This window comes from Chrysochloris asiatica, unplaced genomic scaffold, assembly GCF_000296735.1.
Source record: "Chrysochloris asiatica unplaced genomic scaffold, ChrAsi1.0 scaffold00078, whole genome shotgun sequence".
NCBI lineage: Eukaryota > Metazoa > Chordata > Mammalia > Afrosoricida > Chrysochloridae > Chrysochloris > Chrysochloris asiatica.
In genome coordinates, this window is record NW_006408596.1 from 2260127 (window position 1) to 2271305 (window position 11179).

Consider the following 11179-nt stretch of genomic DNA (forward strand, 5'->3'; position numbering starts at 1 on the left):
CTAGAAAAGGTGCTCTGGTAGCGTAGTGGTTAAGAATCGGGCTGAGAAGCTTAAGGTCAGCAGTTCAAAATTACCAGCTGTTATATGGGAGAAAGATAAGGCTTTCTGCAACTGTAAAGATTTACAGCCTTGGAAACCCTGTACAGGGTCGCTGTGAGTTGTAACCGACTCCATGGCACATAACAACAACAACAATCTAGGAGGGAGTCTGGGTGGTACAGTTTGTACCCTACTAGGAGCCCTGCTGTGGTGCTGTGGGTTAACGCGCCAGACTGCAAAGCCATTTGAACTGCATGGTCGGTGGTTCAGGCCCACTGGCTGCTCCTCGGAAACCCTATACAGGGTCGCTATGGGTTGGAACCGACTTGATGGCACTTAACAACAACAACAATTAAACTGGTGCCTTAGAAACCCTATACAGGGTCACTGTGAGTCAGAACTGACTCAACGGCACTTAACAACAATAACAACATTAAGCTGGTGTTGCACTGTAGGGTAAGCACTGGACTGCTAACAACAAGGTCAGTGGTTCAAACCCACCAGCCACTCCTTGGAGACCCTATTCCAGGTCACTATGAGTTGGAACTGACTTGACATATGGCACTTAACAACAAGTAACCTGAAGGGTGGCAGCTCCAACTCGGCTAGCAATATCATGGAAGAAGGGTCTGGTGATCTCCTCCTATAGAGAATACACTTAAGAAAACCCGATGCTGGCTGTATTCTGCTGGGTTGGTTCAGACTCATAATAACCTTGTACAGGATTTCCAAGACTGTAAATCTTTGTGGGAGCAGAAAGCCTCATCTTTCTTCTTGGAGCGGCTGGCGGGCTTGAACCATGGGCCTTGAGGTTCACAATCCAGTGCTTATGGTATGCAACCACTGTGCTCCCTTTCATAATGTAATTCTTTGTTTATAATTGTTTAGTTTTCATTTCATAATCATAAACATAATCCTGCAATACAGCTAGACTTGGAGGAGAATAAGGAAAATGTGGAACCCAAAGGACTGGAGTGAGAGCAAAGATTAAAGAATATTACAAGTACATTGGGGGTAGAAGGGTGGACCTCAAGCTCCATAAGGAATGGTCTTGTGGTTAAGATAAAACAAGAAATACAGATCAAAGTTACTGGAGTTTCCCACAGTCAGCAATGGGCATCTTCTAGCTGGTCGTGACATTACTAGACCCAAAATGCTTCATGGCTTCCCCTATGTTCACACCTTCTTTCACCTTGCCAAAGATCACATATTTCCATCTAACCATTCAGTCTGGGCAGTGCAGACAAAAAACTGGGCACCATTTGTATTGGGTCCGGCATTTGCATGGACAGGATGCCAGGACCCGTGTGCTTCAGGATGAAGTTCTCATCATCAAATTTCTCCCTATCAATCCCATTATGGCCTGTGAACTCACCATCGTGGCACATAAACCCAGGAATAATCCTGTGAAAGCAGGAATCTTTATTATCAAATTATTTTTCCCTAATGCTCAGAGCATGAAATCTTTCTGTCTTTGGAACTTTATCGGCTAAGAGCTCAAAGTAGACAGGGCCCAGGGATTTGCCATTGATGGAGATGTCGAAAAACATGGTGGGACTGACCATGGCTAAATCCAATAGCCTCGGATGCACATATGAATCCAGGTGAAGGAGTCTACAAAGCTGCCTCATAATATTATTATTTTACACTTACTTGACTATAATCTAGAGTAAACATAACTTTCGTATGTACTCCAGATACCAACCATTTGTGTGACTCGATTTATTGTGATATTCATAGTACTGCAGTAGTGTGAAACCAAACATGTAATATTTCGGAGTCTGCCTGTATACAATATATGTTACTTTGCAAATTGCTTGCTTGCCCAACAATATGTCACAGAGCACTTCCTTGTCAATACATACTGCCCTTCATCATTCATTTGAGTAGTTGTAGCAGGCTTTAAGGGAGTGTCCAAACTAAGACTAGAAAGAAAGTCCTGGCTATCTATTCCCACAAATCAGCCAATGGAAACACCATGGCTCACGACAGTCTGATCTACAACAGGTTATAGGAATGGCAAGGACCGGATAGCATTTTATTCCAACATGCAATGAGTTGCCATCACTTGGGGCCAGCCCAATGGCAGCTAACACCAATGACAGAATGTTCTGGATGGATTTTAATTTGAGATACAAAGTTAGCAAGATAGAACATGTAGTCCAACAAGGAGGACACCACCTTCTGTAAGCCTCCAGGGTAGAACTAGATCAGAATATCCATCAGAAGTCAGAAGGCTTCCTTAAGCCTCTGCCCTCCAGCTCACTGTACTTGGTAAGAAGAGAGATCAAGATGAAGGGCATGTGGAGAAGAAAGACAGGTGTAGTCACAGGGGAGTAAGGAAACATTTACATTGACACGAACCCAGACAGCATCTGATAACACAGAACGAAGAGCATTTCCTACTTGTTGAGAAATCCAACTCTCTAGAGGTACTCAGGATTACTCAATGGCCTCATCTCGGGGCGTTGCAGCCTACATTGGTTCTCCCTGCTAGTTAATACTTTTCTCACACAATCACCAAGACCCAGAGAATGAAAGTATCTATTATAAGCTGTCATGATATGTAGGCATTCCTCATCCAGATCCTTCTTCTCTGTTTCTCCTGCCCAGAGATGAGACTAGTTTCCAAGTACCACCTGGATTTGCCAGAGAGCTAGTTGTAAAGATTTGATGAATACATTTATCAGATGTTATCAGATTTAGGAGATTAACAACTAGGACATTCAGAACAAAGTGGAGGAAGAATGATGTTGAAAAGGTAGGTTGGGAACCACCTATGAGTGGCCAGTGTATACCGATCCAAGGAATGCGACCTTTAATTTACAGCAGAGGTGACACCCTCAAAAACCCAGAGACCAGGCAAGTAAATGAGGAAAGCAGATCGGGTGTAAGGTATTCAGGAATGGTGGGGACTGAGGTAAACTGCAAAGCTCATGCCTTGTCTAAAGACAGCGGTGCCTCTCAGTTCCAATGGATTGTTGCCATGTGAGGGTGTTGGTCTCTCAGTTTTCCAATAAAAGCACCCAATTCAGATTTTAGAGGACAGTCTTAGGTTTTTAAATGCCAAATCCAAGAGCCAAACCCATTGCCTTCAAATCTATTCCACCTCATATTAACCCAGTAAGACAGGGTCAAAGTGTCTCCAAAGCTGTGGGCTAACGAGCTGGACTGCAAAGTTGGTTTGAACTACAAGGTTGGTGGTTCATGCTCACCAACCACTCCTCAGAAACCGTATACAGGGTAGGCAGAGCTCGGAACCAACTTGACGGCACTTAATAACAACAACAAACTTTACGGAAGCATACTGCCACATCTTTCTCCAAGGAATCACTGGTGGATTACAAATGCCGACCTTCTGATTAGCAGTTGAGTGCTTAACTCAACTTTTAGGTGAGTGCTTAACTCAACTGCTAACCAGAAGGTTGGCATTTGGAACCTACCAGTGATTCCTGGGAGAAAGATGCGGCAGTATGCTTCCTTCTGTAACTCTCTGTGCTAGCAAGCCTACTTTAAAAACACAGCATAGGCCAACTCTAACTTGTTTTCCAACCAGATGTGGTCCACAGGCCATCAGTCTGTCAGCCTGGAAAGGTTTTTAAAGGGGAAGAGGGATGCAACTGTATTTGTGCTTCAGAGATACAACAGTATTATGTGGGAGTCGAGTGGCAGGGAATAGACAAGAGGAAGAGAAGCCAGTTAGGGGACCATTTTGACGGTCTAGGTGGGAGACCTGGTGGACTTGTGACAGCAGATGCTGTGGGCAATCCTGTCATTCTGACTTGAAGTCTAAAATTTAGGGGGAAGAAAACTCCCTCTGTTTTGAAAAAGGATTCGAGCTTTTGAATTTAGTTTTAATTAGGACCTGGACTACAGACTTGCATTCTTTTCTTTCACCCTCAGCCCCTTTTGCTAAAGTGGAACTGAGATACACAGGACAGACAGACAGTCCCCACAGCCAAAGACAGAACAGTTCAGCAAGACTCCAGTTGCATTTTGTCTTTACCTTTGTTGATGCTGACTCATCGAGTTCATGCCAACTCATAGTGGTCCTGTGTAAACAGTAGAACTGTCCCCATAGGGTTTCCCAGGCTGTAATCTTTAGGAAAAGGAACCTTGGTGGCACAGTAAAGTGCTTGGTGGCTGACTGAAAGGTGAGTGGTTCAAACCCACTGGCCGCTCCACGGAAGATGTGGCAGTCTACTTCTGTGAAGATTACAGCCTGGGAAACCGTATGGGGCAGTTCTACCCTGTCCTATAGGTAGCTATGAGTTGGTGGTGGCTTCAGTTTTGGTTAATTTTTCCAGAAAGGAGTCCCAATGTTTTAGTGGTTAGCTGCTCAGCTGCTAACCTTGAGGTCTGTGGTTTGAATCCACCAGCTGCTCTGTGGGACACAGATGTGGCAGTTGGTCTTGGAGCTCCTACAGGGCAGTGCTACCCTGTCCTATAGGCTCATAATAAGTGGAAGTGGACAGGACAGCAATGAGTCATCACGCCAGAAGATCGCCAGGTCCTTCTTCCCACGAGCTGCTGGTGGGTTTGAATCTCCAACCTTTAGGTCACCCATCAAGTGCTTAACCACAGTGCATCACCAGGGCCCCTCAGACTAATTTTATCTCTGATTCGTCCCAAGACAGACTCCTGGACCAAACTCCCCAAGTCCTCTCCCCTCCCCTCACACCACCACGGCCACAAATGGGCTCAGCACAGAATTAAAAATGTAAAATTTAGATCTTGGGGTTGGGCTCTTTGGAAGAGTCAGCTGGAAATTTAGAGCCAAGGCCACTTTTGCAAACATACCAGCTCTGCTTCCCGGCAGAGGGAGGATCTGGTCATTTTGTGGATACAAGCACTTGAGACAGAGGGTTTCAGAGCCATTTCATGGTGTTGGGGGTTGTGCAACTGGTCACTTCAGGTCCTGGGATTCACAGGAGGATAAGAAGGGCATGGAGAAGCTGGGCAGGGGAGAGAAGATGGCTCTCCTCAGCCTTTGTCTAACACCCAACAACAGGCTCTGTCTGCAGCCCCTTCCCAGGGCTTTGCTGTTCCCACTCATAGCCACACTGTATAGGGTTTCTGAGGAGCAGCTGGTGAGTTTGAACCGCCGACCTTGCTGTCCAAACCTTTATTTTTAGGCATGGTGTATGGTGGGTGCAGGAAATGTCTGGGCACAAAGCCTCATATCTGGCACCACTTGGGAGCTCCCTGAGGTTCTGGGGACAGAACCAGGCAGTCAGGCAAAGGTTAGGGGGAGGGACGACGAGGGCAGGGGCCCAGAACGACTCCAGGAAATGTTTGTATTTCTCCACCAGGAGGGACCGACAGGACAACAAACAAGCTTTTTTCATGCTTTCTGGGCAGCTTTGCAAAACTCTCCAGCTCAGAGCAAGCCTTTGGAGAAAACTCAAAGCAGGCAAGAGAAAAGACATTCTGGGGTTGTACCTACCAGCTCCTTGCAGCATGAAATTCACCAGTCTGACCCCCTGCTTCCCAGAAGCAATCTCCAGGGTGGCACTGAATGAGTTTTGGGTCCTGGCCACGCTATGTCCTTCCTTGGTCCGCCGGTCTGCCTGCTGGTAATCCGGGTTCCAGAGAAAAAACTTCACTGGCTCTTGTTTCCTGGCTGATGCATCTGTTCCCTGGGCAGTGGCAGGTCTACATAGTGCCTGCAACCCAGCGTGATGGAATTGGAGACCCGGTGGCTGGGTGAGTGATAATATTCAAATAAGTATCCTGCCTTTGTGACAGTTCCTGGGGGGCCTGACTGCCCTGCGCAGGAAGTGCTGGCTCTGGTTCCACGATGGACAACGGCTCCTGCTGTCTGATCGAGGGGAACCCCATCTCCCAAGTGATGCCCCCGCTGCTCATCCTGGCCTTCGTGCTGGGCGCCGTGGGTAACGGCATCGCCCTGTGTGGTTTCTGCTTTCATATGAAGACGTGGAAGCCCAGCACCATTTACCTGTTCAACCTGGCTGTGGCTGACTTCCTCCTCATGATCTGCCTGCCCTTTCGGACAGACTATTACCTGCGACACAGGCGCTGGATCTTCGAGGACATCCCCTGCCGGGTGGTGCTCTTTATGTTGGCCATGAACAGGGCTGGGAGCATTGTCTTCCTCACCGTGGTGGCAGTGGACCGGTATTTCAAAGTGGTCCAGCCCCACCACATGGTGAACAGCATCTCCAACCGGACGGCCGCGGGCCTGGTCTGTGCACTCTGGGCCATAGTCATCCTGGGAACGGTGTACCTGCTGACAGAGAACCACCTGTGTGTGCAGGAGAAGGCCATCTCGTGTGAGAGCTTCATCATGGAGTCAGCTAACGGCTGGCACGACATCATGTTCCAGCTGGAGTTCTTTCTGCCCCTCGGCATCATCCTCTTCTGCTCCTTCAAGATCGTGTGGAGCCTGAAGCAGAGGCGGCAGCTGGCCAGGCAGAAGCGGATGAAGAAGGCCACGCGGTTCATCGTGGTGGTGACTGCTGTGTTTATCACCTGCTACCTGCCCAGTGTGTCGGCCAGGCTGTACTTCTTGTGGACTGTGTCCTCCAGCGCCTGTGACCCATCTGTCCACGTAGTCCTCCACATTACCCTCAGCTTCACCTACATGAACAGTATGTTAGATCCCCTGGTGTATTATTTTTCAAGTCCGTCATTCCCTAAATTCTACACTCAACTCAAAAACCGCAGTTTGAGACCCAAGCGTCCAGGGCACTCCAAGACCACTCCGAGACCAGAAGAGATGCCCATTTCGAATCTCTGTCGTAAGAATTGCATCAGAGTGGCAAGTAGCTTTCAAAGCCAATCCAACGTCCAGTGGGATCTCCAACTGTGTTGAGTGGCATGAAAAGAAATAAACAAGCAAGTCAAGGGAACTGACTAGAAACATAAAAAGAATTCCAGTTAAGGGGTGAGGGGACCTTGAAAACCCACCCTTTTCTGTGTTCTCGCTGAGGAGGAAACACAATTCACCTTGCCATACCTTTTTGGAAGCTTCCAGTTGAATGAAGAATGTGAATTGTTTTTTTATGGTCTTATTACTGTTGACAGGGAAAGTATGTTTGTGTAATGAGGTCTGTGTGTTGGGGGTGGGGGTCAGGAATTGTTTGATCCCTGTGTAATGTTAAACGACTGAGTAAATAGGTACGAATGTTGAGATGGGTTATGTTCTCTTTCCTGGGGAGCCAATGAGCTTAAGGATTCATTAGTACTTCCTCAGACCTTAGATGTTACTTCTCTTGGAAAATCCAAAACAGACTAAATCAAACTATTTTTTAAAAATTATTTATTGTGTTGTTGCTGTCCAGAAGATCTACAGCAAAACATACTAATGCAATAGCTTCTGCATGCTCAATTCCAGGCGTGCAAACACTAGCGCCTCCTTTTCTGAGTGATTCCTCCCCCTGTGAACGTTCACTATCTCCTAGGGCTTCTGTCTGCAGTCTTTCAAGTTGCTGGGGTCAGTTTGATCCCATCTAGATCAATCTTGAAAGAGCACACTGTTTACTGGTTAAGCTAAGTTGTCCCAGGCTGAGTGAGGGTCTTATGATGGAAAATTCTGATGATTTACACCTTCTTGGGGGCCCCATGGGCACATTTCTTTGTCATTTGTTTTGTCTTCCTGGGGAGTCTGTGACAGGAGGAGGATGTATAGTCCGCTGTGACCTTCGTCCAGCAGCACTTTTTTTGCAGATCTTTTGCTTTTCTGAGAAGGTGCTGAGAGATGTTTACCTGCCCTGATTTTTCCAGTGTGAGCTGAGTGCTTGAAAACAAAACTCTGTTGTTGTTTCGGACATGCTGAGTCTAACAAAATTGCTCTGACTGCTTGTTCTGTGATGTGAGTGGGTTTCATTCATTCATTTCCCAACTATTCACTGAGTTTCTGTTCTGGGCCAGACACCGTGCTAGTGTCCCTTGCACCTGGAGGACCATCAGTCAACTCTTGGTGACCGCAGTGTTTTGGAGGAACAAAGAGAGAGGTGAAGGTCTTTCTCCCTTTCGTAGAATTTTGTTTCTAAATCTGTTCTCTGCCAACATCAGTGTCTTCCTCTTATTCTTAATTCTGGGCAGGACTCCCTACAAATATGTACTTGGGGTGGAGTTGTTGTTGTTGTTGTTGTTGTTATGTGCCGTGGAGTCGGATCCGACTCATGGCGACCCTGTACAGGGTTTCCGAGGCTGTAAATCTTTACGGGAGCAGAAAGCCTCATCTTTCTCCTGCAGAACAGCTGGTAGTTTCTAACTGCTGACCATGAGATTAGCAGCCCGATTTGTAACTACTACGCTACCAGAGCTCCGGGGTGGAGTAGGGGGCTCAAATTGACTAGAAGTTTCTATGAAATCACAGTTCCTATGATGAATTAGGAGTTCCTGGATAGTGCAAATATATTGTTAATGCTGTCAGCTGCTAACTGAAAGCGACCCACCCAGAGTTGCTTTGGAAGAAAGACCTGGCAATCTGCTTCCAAAAGGCCACACCCTTGAACAAATAACAACAACCCCAAACCCACTGCCATGGATGGAGTTCATTCTGATTCATGATGAATCCATGTGTGCAGAGTAGAACTGTGCTCCATACGGTTTCCTAGGCTGGAAACAGACTGCCTTATTTTTCTCCCATGGAGTGGCTGGTGAGTTCAAACCGCTGACCTTTTGTTGAACAGCTCGATACTTAACCTACTGTGCCACTAGTACTCCTTAGCAGCAACCATAACCCTGAATTAAGAGAAAAGATTCAACATTCACTCCATTAGCAAGCCATAAAGCTGTCAGAATAGTTCTTGACTCCTTTATCTCCACTTCCTCAAATTCCCAGGGCAGCCTCTGCATGCAAGCTTTTAGTGCTTTGGCCCCAAATACCCCTATGTACCAAAACACTCAAACCCACTGCCGCTGAGTTGATTCTAACTCCCAGAGACCTATATAGAGTTTCAGAGACTAAATCTTTGCAGGAGCAGAAAGCTTCATTTTCCTCCTTTAGAGTGGCTGGTGGGTTTGAACTGCTGGCCTTGTGGTTAGTAGCCAAGCACTTTAACCCACAGCGCCACCAGGGCTTCTTCAAATGCGCCTATTGTGTCCTTTCTGGAGGCCCAGCCCAGCCTTCGGATTAGAAAGAAATAAGGGCTATAGATCATCAGATACTTTGAAGCTTGTTGTTTAGCTGAACCACTTAGTAGATGCGTGCTTGCTGTTGCCAAGTGCCGTTATTAAGTGCTGTTGCCCCGGTTCTGACTCATAGTGACCCTTTATAGGGCTTTCAAACAGAGGTTGGTGGGTTTGAACCATTGGCCTTGAGGTTAGCAGTCCAGTTCTTATCCTACAGCGTCACACCAGGACACCTAGTAGATGTGTGTATTTGGGGCAAATTTCATTGATCCACTCTTAGCTTCTGTTTCCTGGTCTATCAAACAGTGGTGGGGGACAACGAAGCCAGTCTCCACAGGTCACTAGGGGGGTTTGAAAATATTAGCAAGTGGAGTGTAGAGAACTTTGTCCACTCTAATACCCTTAGGTTACTCTAGACTCTATTCTAGGCACTAAGAATGTAAGCGTGAACAAAGTTCTCTATCTGCAGTGTCTGGGAGCATGGTGGCACCACATGATAAACACTGGATTGTAAACCATAGGTTTACGGTTCAGCCTGCCAGCCACTCCACGGGAGAAAAGATGAGGCTTTCTGCTCACAAAGATTGAAAGCCTCAGAAACCCTACATAGGATCACTATGAGTCAGAACCGATTTCATGGTGCTTAGACTCCACTGCAATTAACAACTATAACAACAGAACAGGATCTGGCACAGAATAAGTGCCCAACCAATGTGTGTTGCAGGAATGAATGAATGAGTACAACATGCAAAGCATTAAGCGCAGTGCTCTGGACAGCATCTGATTTATCCTGGTATATTTACCCTGACCACATTTCATACACAGAACAACTGAGGCATGCAAGCTGTTTCTCTGGAAGTTGCTCCGTTATCACCGCCCGAGCCTCCCTGTTCCCCAGCTGCCTGGGGAAAGGAGGACTATTATCAGTGTTCAAGGACTATGTATACTCTGATAGAAATCTGTGAAGACCCACACTTCTGCTTTTAAAGCTATTCTTAATTATAATTCTTTCTGGGACTCTTCCTTTGTTGCTACATATTAATAAAGATGGTTTCCCAAAAGGAAGTCTGTGTCCCATGTGTGACACTATATTGAAAAGCTGACTTGTATGTTGCCTTCTTGGCAGGGGAAAGGTCTATAATGTCCAGAAGCTCATGGCAGACATGTGAGCAGAAATTCTCACTGAAAACAGGAATAACAAACCAGAACCCAAAGACAGAGAGGGAAAGGAAAAGAGAAAGAACAAATACCAGACAGAGAAAGCCAGAGAGAAAGTGACCGAGAAAGGTCAGACAAAAAACAAAAGGGTTGATGCTAAATTTGCTTCCCTTTTTAAATTGTGCAGACTATAACAAAAAAGAAATCAAGACAAAGTCTTCAGAAATTGCAAGGGGAAATGGTATAGCTTTGTAGACAAGTGTTTAAACTACCAGGAATAAAAAACACATGCACTACCATTGAGTTGATTCTGATTCGAACAGAGTAGAACTGCCCCGTGGGGTTTCCAAAGCTGTGGTGGGTTTGAACCATGGCCCTTTTGGTTAGCAGCCCAACTGTGCTACCAGTGCTCCTCTACCAGGAATTAGAACACCTAATACTTAGAAGAAAACATTTCCCCCTTTTTTTCCCCCAGGATCTTTCATAAAGGAAAAGACCAATAAAAGCAAGATAAAATATTAAACTAGGTCGTCTACAAGGATTGTGTGAGAAAATAAGAAGGTACCTTTTATTGATGCTGACGGGGCTTAGAAATGTAGTTTCTGATCTATCACAGAGTGGATTTCTTCACCCTGTAAAAACTGAGCTGATTCTATAGGTATCCAGGGTCCCTGTGTGCTTGGATGGGATCATAGCTTTCTAGGCACAGAGGAGTTAAATCAGTTATTTCTGCCGCCAGGTGGGGATTTAGTTACCTGTGATGTCTGATCTCAACTTGCTTGCTTTCTCCTCAGCTTTCATGACTCAAGACCAGACGGGAATCTACGGAAAACAGCGCTCGTGGCAAGCCCTGAAATTGTGCCCCTGTTCAGACCTCTAA

The 11179-nt window shown here is 46.2% G+C and overlaps 1 protein-coding gene and 1 pseudogene across 1 annotated transcript; one reads left to right on the plus strand and one right to left on the minus strand.

Moving 5' to 3' along the window:
• Nucleotides 1–1126: 1126 nt before the first annotated feature.
• LOC102828663 lies at nucleotides 1127–1604 on the minus strand (annotated as a pseudogene).
• A 413-nt stretch (nucleotides 1605–2017) lies between these two features.
• Nucleotides 2018–11179, plus strand: HCAR1 (hydroxycarboxylic acid receptor 1). The gene is made up of 4 exons (XM_006865484.1): nucleotides 2018–2046; nucleotides 2408–2461; nucleotides 5854–6800; nucleotides 11094–11179. Exons 1-4 carry the CDS (start codon nucleotides 2018–2020, stop codon nucleotides 11177–11179), a joined length of 1116 nt encoding a protein of 371 aa, XP_006865546.1.

Coding starts and splice junctions, on each gene's coding strand:
- HCAR1 (XM_006865484.1), top strand. CDS start 2,018: ATGGCTCACGACAGTCTGATCTACAACAG. Junction 2,047..2,407: donor GACAGTCTGATCTACAACAG/GTTATAGGAATG, acceptor ACACGAACCCAG/ACAGCATCTGATAACACAGA. Junction 6,801..11,093: donor GCCCATTTCGAATCTCTGTC/GTAAGAATTGCA, acceptor CTTTCTCCTCAG/CTTTCATGACTCAAGACCAG.